Source organism: Elephas maximus, chromosome 11 (genome assembly GCF_024166365.1).
Source record: "Elephas maximus indicus isolate mEleMax1 chromosome 11, mEleMax1 primary haplotype, whole genome shotgun sequence".
Lineage (NCBI taxonomy): Eukaryota > Metazoa > Chordata > Mammalia > Proboscidea > Elephantidae > Elephas > Elephas maximus.
Genome location: NC_064829.1, coordinates 50,485,095 through 50,501,811, shown reverse-complemented (window position 1 = coordinate 50,501,811; position 16,717 = coordinate 50,485,095). Strand labels below are relative to the sequence as shown.

Here is a 16,717-nt window from a genome sequence, read left to right as displayed (position 1 = left end):
CGTTTCCATCAGTACTTTTTACAGTCTTCAGATCTAATACACTATATGTGATCATTTTTATGAGCTAATTCAGTTACATGGAATACATGTTTATATTCCTATAGTAAAAATAATTTAAACTATGAAAGATGCTAAAATATATAAGTACATTTTAAGTGTTTTGAAAATTCCTAGGAATACTACAGTTCTCAGTCAAAAAAGGAACATCTAGAATAAATTTGGGAATGAGTTATAAGGTCAAAAATAGCTTGGAACACTATCATGCAGGGGCATTATTTAAAAAAAAAAAAAACATATACAAGAAAGCAATTCCTACACCAAAAATTTAAAATATAGTTATAGGTCCAGAAAACCCTCTTTTTGCTCTCACCCTCACTTTGATTACTTAAAAAAAAGGTATAACATATTATATACCATATATTACTCAGGGCTCAACTCTAGTGTCAACTCCTTCATGAACCTACCCTTAAACTCTGTAAGAAATCATCCCTTAAGAAAGTAAAAACTAATCCTCTAGGACATAAGCTCCATGAGGACAGGCAAATGTTTTCAGAATATACATAAAGCTCTGTGGCATGCTGCTATTTACTTATTTCCAGGAAAGGACCACAGCAACCGAATCAAAAATACCGTATGAGGCACTGTCTCAACACAGCACTGTTACCTTAGCTCTTGAGGTTTATCTACAGCATCATTACTGCTGACTGAGACTTTTCCCATAGTATACTTAAATGCCACAAAACCCTGCTGGCATTGAGTCGATCCCGACTCATAGCAACCCCTAGGACACAGTACAACTGCCCCCCAGGGTTTCTAAGGCTGTAAATCTTTACAGAAGCAGACTGCCGCATCTTTCTCCTGAAGAGCAGCTGGTGGGCTCAAATTGCTGTCTTTTGGTTAGCCACGGAGCGCTTAACCACTGCATCACCACAACTCCTTTACTTAATCGTAGTTACTCAAAAACAAGGAAAATCAAGGATAAAATTATTAGCTTCCAGGAAGAGGTACCTTTTAATTATAAAATAGTCAAGTGACAGCAAGGACACATCCATTAAAGACTAAACGGAACTTGTATTTTGTTACTCCTATAATGTCAAAGCATGAATGACTTCTTTTATTGACATTTTTCATCTTTTATTCTTCTGGACAATGAATAAGGAGGACCGAAGAAGAACTGATACATCTGAATTATGGTACTGGTGAAGAATACTGACTATACCATGGACATCCAGAAGAAGGAACAAATTTGTCTTGGAAGCAGTACAATCAGAATGCTCCTCAGAAGTGAGGATGGCAAGATTTCATCACACTTACTTTGGGCATATTATCAGAGTGGAACAATCCCTGGAGAAGACATCATGCTTGGTAAAGAAGAGGGTCAGCAAAAAAGGAAGACCCTCAATGAAATGGATCGACACAGTGGCTGTAACAATGGGCTCAAGCACAGCAACAATTGTTGAGGATGGTGCAGGACCAGGCAACTTTTTGTTCTGTTATACACAGGGTTGCTGTGAGTCGGAACCAACTTGACACCACCTAACAACAACACAACAATATTCTTCTAAAAGAGTATTTAAATCTTAATGTGTTTGAAGCATGTATGAACATGGCAACACCAGGATGGTCTGCTTTCCTTTACTCGACGATATCAATGGGAAGTAATAGCTTGAAAAACTTACCACAGCTTTTAACGTAAGTGTCCATAACCTCAGCACTTATCCCATTAGGTCCGTTCTCACTTGGTGCATATTTTCTAAAAAAGTTCTGAAAGGACATTATTTACATGTTTACCACATCTTCAAACAAATTTAGACACTTTGAAATCATGACCAACAAATCTCTGGTTTAAAATGTAGTCAATAAATTCTAAAATTTGAATTTTAAGAAGCATATCTCTAAAGAATCATTCTTATTACGATGCTTACAGACTGTGAAAATAAAAATATATGCTGCTACTTCCATTCTATACGAAAAACATTAAATAAAATAAATTTACTGTTTTAGCTGTTTACTTAATTTATCACTTTGTTTTGCCACTCTCCTAAAAGTGAACACGAGTTTTTTTGGTTTTGTCTACGCTAACAGCTTTACTGGCATGTAATTCACATACCATATATGCTCCTGAAAGTGAGTATGAGTTTTTACAATTACTGTTTAAGCTCAGCTACTGAAACACTGTTTCTGTTAAACAGATGAATGAAATTAAGTCCAAATTTTTTAAATAATTAAAATGCGAGTAGTAAGAATTCTCAGAAATCAGAGGAAATGAATAGATAATACTAAGAGAAGTACTGAACAAAAGAATTATAGGGATATAATAAATGTAGTACATAGCATCTGTATGTACTAACATGGAAGTCTCCTGTTGATAATGATGTTTACCTCTGAGGAAAAGAAAAAGAATTAAGGGAGGAAGGATGATTAAAAATATATATATACATTTAAGTCGATATACTTTTATAAAAATTGAATTTCTATAACAAGAATATGAACTGTATAAATCTTTAAAATAGATACTGTACCTGAATGCTTCCTTCTGTATCAAGGACTTCAGCAACAGGAACCGACTGGATAAACTGCATGAAGCCTACACACGAATGTACGTATTGCGTTAAGCACAGCTACTGGTTAAGGACTAATAAAAATAAAGATTCTGCAAACCTGAACTATCTGAAAAAGGTCTGTAAACACAATATTAAGTTTATACTGCCATTTATGCCATGGTAACTACAAGAAAATATTTTTAAAAAATTAAGCCAACTTAAATCTGCATGTTTTTCTACACACCATTATTGCTTATGAGAAAGTTATGTCTAAGTTTTTTTTTTAATAATCTCACATCAAAAATTTCTTCCTTCTGCAGTTTTATAACATACATAAATTTAAAATATTCTAAATTTAAAATCACTCTAAGAAATCTGAAACTGTGGCATACCAGGGACCTAACCCTAAAACTGTATGTTTTTTGCCTCCTTTTGTCTATATCCATTTTCTCCCTTTTCCTGGAAATGATACTAGCAGGAAAGAATAAATCCCTTAAACTTCCAAAAAGAAAGGGAAGGAGAGAGTATATATGGAGAATGAGAAGTAGAGAGTAACAACAGAACTGTTTTTAAAAAAAAGTGAAAGTTGAATAAAGAAACAGTATTTTAGGATCATAGTCATGTTCCAGTTTTGGAGAATTTTACATTACAAATATTTGCAGGCAAGGTAGAAGATTGTGTACCCCTTTAAAGTAAGGAATGCCTCAGTTATTCCTGCATCACAACTCAATAGTCTGCATTAGTTCTATTGTCTTAAGATAAATGAAAGTCAGTAAATTTATACAGGAGAGTAAGAAACCATTCTATGGGAACTGAGAAGATTTAAACCACCAAATTTGCAGTGGGGGGTTAAGGACGGGAAAGAGGGGAAGAGGAGTAAAGCATGTATTTTTGTTTCTCCTAGGTTTCTAAGAGTAAGAAGCTTGTGAAATTTATAACAGGCATTCCCACGGAATCTTCCACCCAACTTTCAGAGGTTATTCAATCTCAAAAAGACTTAGATGTGATAGGTTAAAAAATAAAATAAAATGGTTGATTCAGTTCAGTTGCTAAGTGACTCAGTTAATTTGCTCAGTTGCTGGGTGACTTTTATAAGCAGAGCGTAGTGCGAAGCCTCTCTGGGTCACAGTAATTCTCAATAACGATTCAGGTTGCAGATTACCATGTAGGAAAAGACTGTGAAGTTCCAATCACTTTAAATGCAATGGAACACATCAAAAGGGTGTTACTTTTTCTTCCAAATATTCTGCTTAGTGATTTCAAGAGGTAATAACAAGAAAGAAAGAAATATCCAATCGGTCTTCAGTGCTGCATGTGAAGGTCAGTCTTTAATACTTAGTGTTAAATTTTCAATTGAAAAAAGAAAAGTATACTCATTGGGCAATGAAATAAAAAATCACGGTGTGAAATAAACTTACCGTGTTTTGTACTAGTAGCTAGTACTTTATAGGGCGTCAACTTCAAATCCAGATTTTCTTTCCGTAACAGCTTCCAATCAAAAGATAAAACACAAAGACTGTCATGAAGCAGTTTTGTGGACACATATTATAGCAGTTAAATATAACAGATGTTTAGGAGGTAGCCTAAATTAAGGCAATTTATTAGTTAACTCTGATGATCACAATCAATCATCAAAATAAATTTATTAAACATTTATCTGAATGATGGTATGCAAGATTTTTTATTTTACTCTAAATCACTGTCAACAGTTTTCAGAACAGGTTTCAACGAACAGTAGGGTTCTTCCATGATTTATGCACTCCTTTCTGGACAAAAAGTCTTTTAGAGAAAAGGAAACATATGCAGTTTCATTTTATACTCATCAAAGAGGCCATTCTGCAGTTTACAAAAACAACTAAATATGTTCAAGGTCAAGTGGAAATTGTTTTTTTTAAGACAGTTTGTAAATGTTACAAATACTTCTTTCTCAATATACAATGTATGCACTAAACTATAGTTTTATAAAATGAAAAACTGTCCCCACCAATATAAGGTTCGTTCACCTTGTCCATGAGTGAAATGATTTGAAGAATGAGTTGATCCTGGCGTAAATCATCTCCATGCTTAAATATAACTGGATACTTGCCTCCATCTTCTGTCTTGAAGAACAACTGTGCAGGCATAAGGGCACTCTGGGAGAAATAAAAAAAATTTGGATGTAAATTAATAAATGAAGACTTACTCATATTCAGACGGAAGCCAGCATAAGGAAAACAAGCAGTTTTATTTAGGTAAACAGTACCTAAATAAAACAAGATGGCTTGGCAGCAAGTTGCTGTAGGGTACAATGGCTAGATGAACTAGCAGATAATTAAAAGATTACATGGTAAAAGAGTATAAGTTTTATAGTCAAACATTCATGGATATGAATCCAGGCTCTGCCAGGAACTGGCAGGGTGATCCTCACCTGTAAAACAAAAATAACACCTCATCTGCATAACTGCTGAGGCGATCAGGAACAATAGGGGTTAAGGGTTTGGCACCACCCCTGATATACAGCAGGCATTCTACATAGGTTTGCAGTAGTTATTTCTATTGTTACAGCTAAAATGGAGTAAAGGAGGTGAAACATGACAGCATAAAAATGTGCCAGGTAAGAAGTCAGGAGACTTGGTTTCTAATGACAGGTACGTGACAACATGTTTCTGTGAGATTAAAATTACTCATTTATAAAATAAAGGAGATCTCAAACACCTCTCTTTTCTTCTGGAAAAATTGTATGATGTTTTCCCCAGAATCTTCTCCTTAGTTAGATGAAATCTCTGATTTAGTTTAGGTACATACTGAAATGAGCAACAGGAAGAAAAGAGAAATTAAATTAAGAATCATACAAAATCTCACGTAGAGCTAACACTGAGAACACTGCGTTGGAGAACAGTCGGAAAACTGTTCTAAGAGATGACCAGTGAGAGAAAATTATATATGATAGAAATTTGGAGAAATGTCAGACAAATAAAATAGGCCATGAAAAATAGCAGCACAAAAAGTATCACATAGAGGGATGAACAGACATGTAATAAGGACTGAAAAATGTCAGCCAAAGAGTCAAAGCAGTAGGTATATCGTTGTTTACTGTAAAAATCTTTCAACTTTGTTACATGTTTGAAAACTTTCCTATAAAATGAGGGAAAAGGTATCAAAAACGCTTCAAACAATATATGTTTAGAACTCATAAACTCTCGGGGACTCCCAGACTTTACACATTAAATGTATCTTAATTTTATCCTTTTATCATCATTGGTAAAAGAATGTATTCTATAAATTACCTTGCGCCCTAGTCCCTAAAAGCTCAAGAGTAACTGGAAATGATCTTTCTTAAGATAAATGGTGGGCAGGAGGATCTTTGTTCTGATTTCCCTTAAGGAAAAACTATAAATCATCTGAGCTGACAACCGCGGCATAACTAGCACTAATCCCAGTGCCTTACGGGGTCCATTCTCCACACAGATCTAGCTTTGGCTCTCAAGCTAAGGTCTAAGAAATAACTCTTTTTCTTATATTTTATTTTATTGTTGTTGCTGAGAACATACACAGCAGAACAAACACCAATTAAACAAATTCTACACATACGATTCATTGACACTGATTACGTTCTTCAAGTTGCAACCATTCTCTTTCCTTTTCTGAGTTGTTCCTCTTCCATTAGCATAAACTGCCCTCTAAGGTTCCCACCTAATCTTTCAAGTTGCTATTGTCAATTTGATCCCATATAGATAGATCTTAAAACAGTACAATAAGCAAGGCAGACATCCTTTACTAGTTTAGCTAAACTATTGTTTGGTTTTAAGAAGATGCCAGGGGATATTTTTGGTTTAAAGATTATCTCAGGGCAATAGTTTCGGGAGTGTATCCAGCCTCCATGGCTCCAGAAAGTATGGATTCCATGAAAATTTAAAATTCCTTTCTGCCATTTTTTCCCTTTTGATCAGGATTCTTCTACAGAATCCTTAATCAAAATGTTCAGTAATGGTAGCTGGGCATCATCCACTTCTTCGGGTCTCATGGCAAAGGAGGCAGTTATTCACAGAGGCCACACATTCCATTTTCTTCTCCTATTCCTGACTCTCCTTCTTCCTCTGTTGCTTCAGGTGACTAGAGACCAACTGTTATGCCTTGGATAGTTGCCTGCAAGCTTTTAAGACCCCAGGTACTATACAACAAACTAGGAGACAGAACAGAAGTATTAAACATGCTATTAGGCCAGTTAACTGGGATAGCCCATGAAACTATGGCCCTAAACCTCCAAAGAAACCAAATCCCATGTAGTGTTTGATTATAAGTAGCCTCTTTTTGTTGTTGTTCTTATATCCATCACATAACTTTTGCCAATTCAACTTTTTACAGGTGTACAGCTTATTGACAGCAATTACATTAATCCGGTGTATAACTCCACCCTTAATCAACGTGAATTTTTCCTCACTGTGAACTATAATTCAATGCTTCATAAGAAATAGCCCCTCTTTTCTTCTTCCCTCTCGTTCCTGGTAACCACTAATAAACATTGGTCTCTACACATTTGCCTGTTCTTGTCTTTTTATTTAAATGAGGTCATATAATATTTGCCCTTTTGTGATTTACTTATTTCACTCAGCATAATATCTTCAAGCTCCATCCACGTTGTAGCATGTTTCAACACTTCATTCTGCTTTCTGGCTGAATAGCATTCCATTGTATGTATGTACAACATTTTGTTTATCCATCCATCTGTTGATGGGCATTTAGGTTGTTTTCACCTTTTGGCTACTGTAAATAATGCTGCAATGAACACTGGTGTACACACGTCTCTTTGTGTCACTGCTTTCAAGTCCCTCGGGAGTATTCCTAGCAATGGAACTGCTACATCATATGTAGTCCTATTTTTAGGTTTTTGAGGAATTGCCACAGATTTCTATAATGGCTGCACCATTTTGCATTCCTACCAGCAAAGGGCAAGGGTTCTAATTTCCCCAAATTGTCACCAACATTTTACATACATATATGTGTATATTTTAATCTTAGCTATCTAGTGGGAGCAGAATGGTATCTCATTGTGGTTCTGATTTGCATTTCTGATGCCTAATGACATTGGGCATCTTTTCATGTTTTTGATGGCCGTTTGAATGTCTTTCTTTGGTAAAATGTTTATTCAAGTCCTTTGCCCATTTTTTGATTGTTTTTTTTTTTTGTCTTTTTGTGGTCATGTTGTTGAAATTTTATATCTACTTTGGTTATTAGATGCTTATTGGGTATACAGTTTTCAAAGATATTGTTCCAGTTGGTAGCTTGTCTTTTCACTTTTTTGGCAGTCTTTTGATGAACCGAAGTTTTTAATTTTTATGTGATTTCATTTATTTATTTTGTCTTTTAGTTGTTTGTGCTTTTGTTATTATATTAGATAGTCCATTGTTAAAAGCTAGGCCTGACAGCATTGTCCCTGCATTTTCTTCTATGAGTTTTATAGTTTTAATTTTTACATTTAGGTTCTTAATCCACTTTGAATTTGTTTTCTACAGAACATTCTCAAAAATACTAGAAAAAAAGGTCCTTAACATTTTCAAGGGGTTCATGAAAGGACAACAGGGATTCATGGATCCCCCTACAACTGTAGGCAGAAATTTCCAGGTATGTGTGAGCATATGTCCAGTTTTCTAAACTGTATCAGCCATCACTTTCATCAGATTCTCAAAGGCATCCATGACCCAAAAACAATTAAGAACTACTATGCTAGAGTTTTTTAGTAGTTGCCCCTGAGACATTATTTCTAATCTCCAAACCAACTTTTCAAGGATGCCCATATATTTAAGAGCTAGAAGAAAAAAAAAATGAAATCTAGGTGTTAGGATCAAAAAGATGCCCCATGATACATTATTTACCACCTACTTTGCGTAGGATAAGACACGATTATAATACTATATAATTAAGGATAAAAAGTGTCCAGGATCAAAAGTATAATTAAGGATAAAAAGTGTTCATCTAACAATAGTACCAGATACACATTTTTATATCCCGCTCTTCTAAGTCTTACTGTGTGTTAGATATTCTTTCCCACTATGTTTGAAAAAACGGCAAAACTACCATTTTAACTCACTGTTCTTGATTATTCCTTAACCAAACCCACTGCCGTCGAGTCGATTCCGACTCACAGCAACTCTATGTGGTAGAGTAGAACCGCCCCATAGGGTTTCCAAAGAGTGGCTGGTAGATTTGAATTGCCAACATTTTGGTTAGCAGCCAAGTTCTAACTAGTATGCCACCAGGGCTCCTGATTATTTCTTAGAGAAAAAAAATATCAGAAGCTGGTCTTGTGTTAAGTGCTTGGTTGCTAACCAAAAGCTCAGCAGTTTGAACCCACCAGGCACTCCACTCCACAGGAGAAAGATGTGGTAGTCTGCTTCCATGAAGATTATAACCTTGGAAACCCTATGGGGTAGTTCTACTCTGTCCTACAAGGTCTCTATGAGTTGGAATCAACTTGACAGCAATGGGTCTGGTTTTTTTGGTGTGGTCTTATGTGGAAGTTCCAGCCCAAAGGAAGCCCAATTGTTACACGTACACTGCACTGTGTGCAGCTTTTTACATTCCATCCTCAACTGGACTGTAAGTGTGAACTAATAAAACATATTCACTGTATCTTCTATAGCAGTATTTTTGAAACTGCAGGTTGTAATCCATCAATTAGTTCCGAAACCAATAAAATAGGTTGTAAGCCACATTTAAAAATTAATGCAAAAGAATAATCTTTAAAAGAATAGAAAATAACATGTAGCAAGATTAAGTATTGTTTATGAAACTTTTGTTTAAGTTGTATATGCTGGACTCAAACAGGTTGCTTTAAAAAAACACCTCTTAAAAAAAATGTGAACTATTTCTTACTTTGACTCCATACCTTTTTAAATATATTAGTTGTTTTATAAATCTTTTCTTATTTAATACAAAGTAATCAAATACAACTTATGCCCATCCACCCCTAGAATCATAATACCTAAAGTACATGTCTCACAGGCATCTGTAAGTACAAAGCCCAGCCAGTAATGATGGTCAACAGGCAATGATGCTCAGTCCTCTAACCCTGTCGCTTGATTAGAGAAGGCAGCTGCCATCAGTTATCTACACCTGTCCAATTGGTGGCCAGCCAAAATAAAGTCTGGACTAAAGAAAATTGCTACTTGAAAATACAAGAAAAAAGTTCACAGTAAACAGATAGAGAATTGAGAAATGTCAAAAAAGGTAAATGCAACTCATATCTAATCATCTGAACTTAAAAACTGAACGCATAATTAATTTAACTTTAAAAAAAAACATTGCTGGGGAAAAATAGGTGTGGCTCTGGTTAACAGTTTGAAGGATTAAAGATTAAAAAATAACCCAGAGATAAAAAGATTTTATATATTTCATACAAAAATACCCATGTAATGGTAACACACGAAAATCTTAAGAAAAAAACACACTGAAAGTACCTTTTTATCTACCATTTACAAATCAAGTAAGATTATAAATATTCCCAGCGATATAATAATTTTCCAAGGTACTGTCCCTACTCCAGCTTTAAAGAATTAGGCTATAATCATATACAATAAAGATCTATCACAGTTACCTTAAATAATGTAGCTGTTTCTGGGATTATCCCTCTAATTTTCACCTGGGGTTCTAAAGGTAGTGGGATAAGTTCTACATCTGACAAATTCATCTTTTCATTGTCTCCCAGCAGTGCCTGTAGTCTCTCATTCTAGAACACATCAGAAGGGATTAAGTTAAAATGGTAAAGCAGTTTATAAAACAAATTGTACAGACATAAAAACCGATTCTATTAACTTTAAGATATTTGCAGAACACCATAAAAAACATATGCAAAGTAACATAAAAGAGATACATGTACCAGGAGCCCAACAATAGCAGCAGCATGCCTCGAAAGAAGCAATCCCTGACTCAGGAGCCAGACCTTCACAGGAAGAACAGGGAATGCATTTCTCTTGCTACGGCAGAAAAAATAATCAGGAATATATTCAAGTTGGACTTAAATATTCAATTTCTATTTTCAAAGGATTTGTGAAGACATAGAGAGAAACTGTAATTTTATTTGAAGCTTTATTTTGCATGACCAAATATTACGTGAGCATTTTACTAAGCTGCTCTGGTACATGTTTTGAGTTTAAGAAGGAAACTCAGTTCACTTGGAGAAACTTAGACCCTACCTTTTACCTTCCATTGACTCTGTCTGATGAAACATTCCCTAAGGTATCATCGTTCTCTTCTGCTGACATTAATTTTGGCATTAAGCCAAGATTTCAGAACAAACTAGAAAAATCCAAGTCATGATGAAATGGCTTCATCATTTAGAAACATTTATAGTGTTTACAGCAAGCCTGTCTATTCAATTTCAAAACAATTTCCTTTGAAGGTGTAGCAGTCTTGCATTCTTTAATAAGGTGAGCTTGTTCTTTAAGGGGGGAAATCCTACTTGCCAATTTAAGCAGGAAAAAGCATTCCAACTCCAATAATAATTGAAAAGACACAGTATGCGTCAAAGGTGAACTCAGGACCAGTGACTGGATGTTCAGAAAAATGTTATCGAGTACTACCAATATATAAAATTAAGTCCCTTCCCTTCAGTAATATTCCAAACCTCCTACTGAATGATGAACTATCAAGTTAAAATCAACAGAACTGGTATGAATTTCTATATCCTCTTTACAAAAGTCAATAAATAAATCCAACAGAATAAAATTTCGCCCCAACTAAACGTATGATTAGATATACTAACATGATGTAACGTCAAATAATCTCAGTTTCAAGTTATTTTATCTTTGTCAAGGTGCTGATAAACAGTACCAAAACCAAACCATACCAAACCCAGTGCTATCGAGTCGATTCCGACTCATAGCGACCCTACAGGACAGAGTAGAACTGGCCCATAGAGTTTCCAAGGAGCGCCCGGCGGATTCGAACTGCCGACCCTTTGGTTAGCAGCCATAGCACTTAACCACTACGCCACCAGGGTTTCCGATAAACAGTAAGACAGCCAGAAAACAGACAATAAGAGCAGGGTAAGGAATCCAGCCACTTCTCAACCACCTCCACTGCTATGACCCCTGGGATCCAAGCCACCATCATCTCTCACCTTGATTATTACAACAGCCTTCTGACTGCTCTTACCCCTCAACCTCTGCCTCCTATTGTCTCTTCTCAAAAGCACCCAAAATGCTGCTGTTAAAATGACAAAGTCTGGCCATGTCACTCCTCTGTTCAAAACCTCTAAGAGTTTTCTCTCTTACTCAATGTTTAAGTCAAAGACCTTATGATGGTTTAAAGACATATTCCAACTGGTCCCCCATCATCTGTCATCTCTACCAGTCTCTCCCCCACTCATTTGGTTCCAAACATCTTGGACTTCTTCCTATTTCTCACATATGCCATACCAAACCTCAGGGCCTTTGCACTTGCTGTTTCTTCTGCCTAGAATGGTCTTGGGATATTCACATGACTTGCTCCCTCACCTGTTTCAGGTGTTTGTCCAAAAGTCAGCTTCTCAGTGAGACTGTTCCTAACCATCTATTAAGTCAAACACTATTTGAACTCAGTACTTCCTATTTCCCTTTCTTGCTTAATTTCTCTCCATAATATCTAACATTCTCTAGTATCCCCACCCACCCCACTGCCATTCTCTAGTATACTATGTACTTTATATCTATGTAAATAAAATTAATCATTTACCGGATCATGAGAAAACACCTGAAAGGATTTTTAACTAATATTGAGATTATATTAAGAATAGTCTGCCATAAAATAAAGGCTGTGTGGCACATGCAAAATTCATTGTGGGGGGCTCTAAGCAATGTCCCCAATAGGTAGTTATCCTCCAGAATAGCTACAACTGAGGTATAACTAGAGGCTCATTTGCTAACCAGAAGAGCACATCACACAAAAAACAGGCTGTGATTTCAAACATAAGCCCCAAACTGAAAGTCACAAGAGCAGAGAACTCCCTCTACTGGCAGGGTTTGGGACCACACAACTTCTCACACAGGTACGTCTCTGGGGAGAGGTGCTCTGGGGGGAACAGCGGTAGGGATTCATTTATTTAACCATGGTTTGCTATTCGTCTCAACAACAAGGAAATTGCCAGCTAAATAAGAACATGTTTCTCCTCAGCCTATTTTCCCCTCCCTATCATTGAAGACATTATTCTTTTCAAATATTTTTGCTAGCATCTCTCTTTAGACCTGATCCCCTGCCTTTGAGCTCCTGACTCAATTCCTTTTCTTTTCCTCTCTCCACTTTTCTCTCATAAGCCCCAAAAATAAGAATAATAGCAAAATGTGTTGTTTTACAAAAACCATCAAAAAAGATCTGCCTGTTATCTAATGGCATTAGTTAAAAGAAAGATGTGAAGTAAATCCTCTATACAATTTAGGCTACAAACACAGGAAAAAATGACATATGAATAGACACTTTATTATTCTACTCATCAAGCAGAGGCTTCACAGTTGAGAAAAAGATTAATGTACTAGTAAAGGGAACAGACACAAGGCCAACGTTATTGTTAACGACTAGTCGTGCAAACTTGGGCAAGGACTCTAAACCTTCCTTCTAAGTTATAGTTTAAATGATCTCTATAGCGTACCAAATTTTAAGATACTAAACTTCTAAAATGAGAGCCAGTAGAGCCCTGGAGATAAGAACATGGACTCTGGGGTCAGAACCTGGGTACAAATTCCAGCTTCAACACTTGCTAGCTATGTGACCGTAGGCAAGTTACTTAACCTCTCTATTCCTCCTTTTCCTTACAATTGAGATTATAATAGTACCCAGCTTACAGGGTCGTTGTGAGGATTAAAGGAATCAATATACATAAGCTCATAAAACAGCATCCCCCACATTATCAATGTTTATAAGTGATCTTATCACTATGGTTACACGAAAAGAATTTCACAATAAATAACACTCCAAAAATATCATAGCCAAAACCTGGCATTTTATACTGCCAAGCCATGCTTGGTCATAAATAGAAAGCAAAGCCCAGGAGAAGCTTACCTTTTTCTTACGATTTCCGCTTTCACGCTGCACTGCCTTCATCAGATACACCAGCCGATCTACAAATGTCTGCTGTGCAGCCAGCAAAGAACGCATAACTCTGACAGACTTATCACCCTGAAGGAAACCAAAGGAAAGGAAAGGAAGTTCTCTGTAGCATAATGATCACAGTGTCTTTAATAGCATGGGCGATCTTTATTTATTCTTCTAACAGCTGCAAATATCAATACAAAGTAAAATTGAAAAGGATTAATTATATTGATTCAGAGATAATGAGAAATATGCTATCTTAGTTAAATACCATCAATCCTTCCACAGCTGAAAACTTACCTGAGTCTTTAGTACTCAGTACTGAGTACTGGCCTATCAAAACAGCATTTTTATCTACATACAACCATGTGACTAGGGAGGATTCTTTCACCTATCATGCATTCACTCATTTTCCATAGATATTCAGTAAATATCTGGAAGTCTATGATGTCTTCAGAAATATTCTGGCATGTAGCAATAAGATACTATCCTCAAGGAACTACAAATCTTTTTTTTTTTTTTTGAAAGGATAATACTCAAACAGCAACATAACATGCACATGCTTAGTAAAATACAAGTCATATAAACTAAATGCTGGCTGCTAACCGAAACAGTGGTTCCAACCCATCAACCGCTCCATAGGAGAAAGATGTGATGGTCTGCTTCCGTAAATATCACAACCTTGGAAACCACATGGGGTAGTTCTACTCTGTCCTAGAGGGTTGTTATGAGTCGGAATCCACTCGACAGCAATGGGTTTGGTTTTGGGTTTTTAAACTAAATGGTATAATTAATACATGGTGATTACCAATTCATAAATTAGTATAAAATACATTTTTCCATTTAATCTTCCAATTATCTTGGTAAGGTTGGCTGGACAAATATTATCATCCCCATTTCAAAGATAAGGATATTTAAGCTTAGAGAAACGGAAATGTCTTCACAGGGTGACAAAGGCTGTAAGTGACAGAAGTGAAGACAGAGCTGTGACATTGCTTTAAGAATGACAAGAACATTTGGAAAAAAATGGCCTCACAAATCTCTATAAACTATTATGTTGTTGTTAGCTGTTAGTTGCCATCAAGTTGATTCCAACTCATGGTAAGCCCATGTGTGCAGAGTAGAACTGCTTCACAGGGTTTTCAAGGCTGTGACTTAAAAACTATTAAAGAAGCAAAAATATCAGTTATACATACAGCCGCTGCACTACGACCATTGTCAGATTTCTGGGGATGCATCCAGTCTTGACAACAAAAATAAAATGCGGGGGGAGAGGAAGTGGGCACAGTTTTGTTTTCTCTTGTTTCATGTACGGGCTTATTTAATTAATCAAGGGTCAGCAAACTTTCTTTAAACGGCCAAAGAGTAAATATTTAAGGCTTTGTGGGCCATACAGTCTGCATTCCAACTATTTAACTGCTATCGCAGCAGAAAAGCAGCCACAGACAATATGAAAACAAATGAGCATGACTATGTTGCAATACAATTTTACAAACACTGAATTTTGAATTTCACATAATTTTTATGTATCATAAAAGATTACTCTTCTTTTGATTTTTTTCAACCATTTAAAAATGTAAAAACCATTGTGTGCTCATGAGACGTACAAAAGCAGCTGAGAGGCCAGATTTGCCCGTGCACTGCCACTTGCCAACACCTGTATTAAACAGTTACCTTCAACAATGCTTGGCTGAATCTTCTCATCACATTCAAGTACATCTCATGGGTCTTTGGATCTCTCTGTTGAGTATCTTGATCTTCACATTCCACTATCACATACCTTAAAAATATTTTTATGTCATTCATATGACAAAAAAAAACTCAGATTCATTTTGTAAATATTTATACCTTCCCATTAATTCTTATTTGCAAAATATGAATTTTGAAAGTCAAAAATTAAGGAGTGACATATACAGCCATCAATAAAAGGTAAATTAATAATAGTGATCCCTTATATTTGTGCAACATTCTAAACTTTCTTAAAGTTTTGCCATTAAAACAAGCATATTCGCCTAGTATTTTATGAAGCAGATACAGCATTAACGTCCTCAGGGGTCATCTAGGGTCACATATCTAACGAAGTAACTCAAGAACAGGAACTCATGTCTCCACAATCTAAGTAATATTTGTAGGATTACATAAGGCTCTCTTGCTCTGAAAAACACTTTGAAGCTACTTAGTAACTTCTAAAAAATGAATAAAGTTTATAATTTGATTTTTTCCTTCCCATCCAATTTCCACGTAATCCTCAATTTTTCTCTCATAAAACTGTAGTGTTAGAGAGTTAAAGAAATGCTAAACATTTTCATAAAAATAAACTGCTTACACAATTATAAAGTTATATAAGCCTTGGTCTGGATTAGATTTTAGAGATCACATAGTCCATAGTTTCTAAATGTTCTGATGAGAATGAACCATAATAGCAAATGCATTTTATATCACAACTCAGTACACACAGGCATATGTGTACACACACACGCATAAAAAAGGGGGGATTTTTTCCACAAAGTAATACCGTTACAATGAGCAATACGCTAATATTTCTTATTCTGTTGTATTTCATTTTTCTTTAGATAACATATGCTAGCTGTGAACTTTTAAATTGATTTCAATTGATCATGATGTATAGTTTGAAAAACACAGACCTAGATCTTGATTGTTTTATCAAGAGCGAAATTGAGAGAGGCTGTATTTTGCTCATGGTGGCACAGTTATTCGATACACCCAGTGCTTCCAAGTCGATTCCGACTCATAGCGACCCTAAAGGACAGAGTAGAACTGCCCCATAGAGCTTCCAAGGATAGAGCTAAAATCATAACTCATAGAACTTTGATTTCTCAGACAAGAGTTCTTTCTACTCTGAGCTAACTAACTCTACCACTCTTTATCTTTAAAAAACTACATGAACTTTTCAACCCCCTTAAATGGTATGACTTTTCAGTTCTCAAGGCACAGCCACTTATTATTTTCCCTTATGCTACTTTTGGGAAAGAGTATACTCAGCCATCTAGAAGGTTAATTTCATGACAGCAGAGTGCCTTCTGTTGAGCACTTCTACGCATGAGCTCATAGTAGGTGCTCAATATCTTATTGTTGAATAAACAACTCCAATTTCATGGATTTTACCATTATTT

The 16,717-nt window shown here is 35.8% G+C and overlaps 1 protein-coding gene across 2 annotated transcripts in view; it reads right to left on the bottom strand.

Moving 5' to 3' along the window:
- PIK3C3 (phosphatidylinositol 3-kinase catalytic subunit type 3) overlaps positions 1–16,717 on the bottom strand; it is a 144,115-nt gene that overhangs the window by 39,748 nt on the left and 87,650 nt on the right. For both annotated transcript variants that reach the window (XM_049900023.1, XM_049900022.1), the window contains exons 14-20: positions 15,258–15,363; positions 13,554–13,670; positions 10,117–10,248; positions 4,547–4,675; positions 3,962–4,031; positions 2,523–2,587; positions 1,680–1,764 (exon numbers count right to left, since the gene is read on the bottom strand). In XM_049900023.1, coding sequence (XP_049755980.1) covers positions 1,680–1,764; positions 2,523–2,587; positions 3,962–4,031; positions 4,547–4,675; positions 10,117–10,248; positions 13,554–13,670; positions 15,258–15,363 — 704 coding nt within the window. The remainder of the gene's footprint in view (positions 1–1,679; positions 1,765–2,522; positions 2,588–3,961; positions 4,032–4,546; positions 4,676–10,116; positions 10,249–13,553; positions 13,671–15,257; positions 15,364–16,717) is intronic.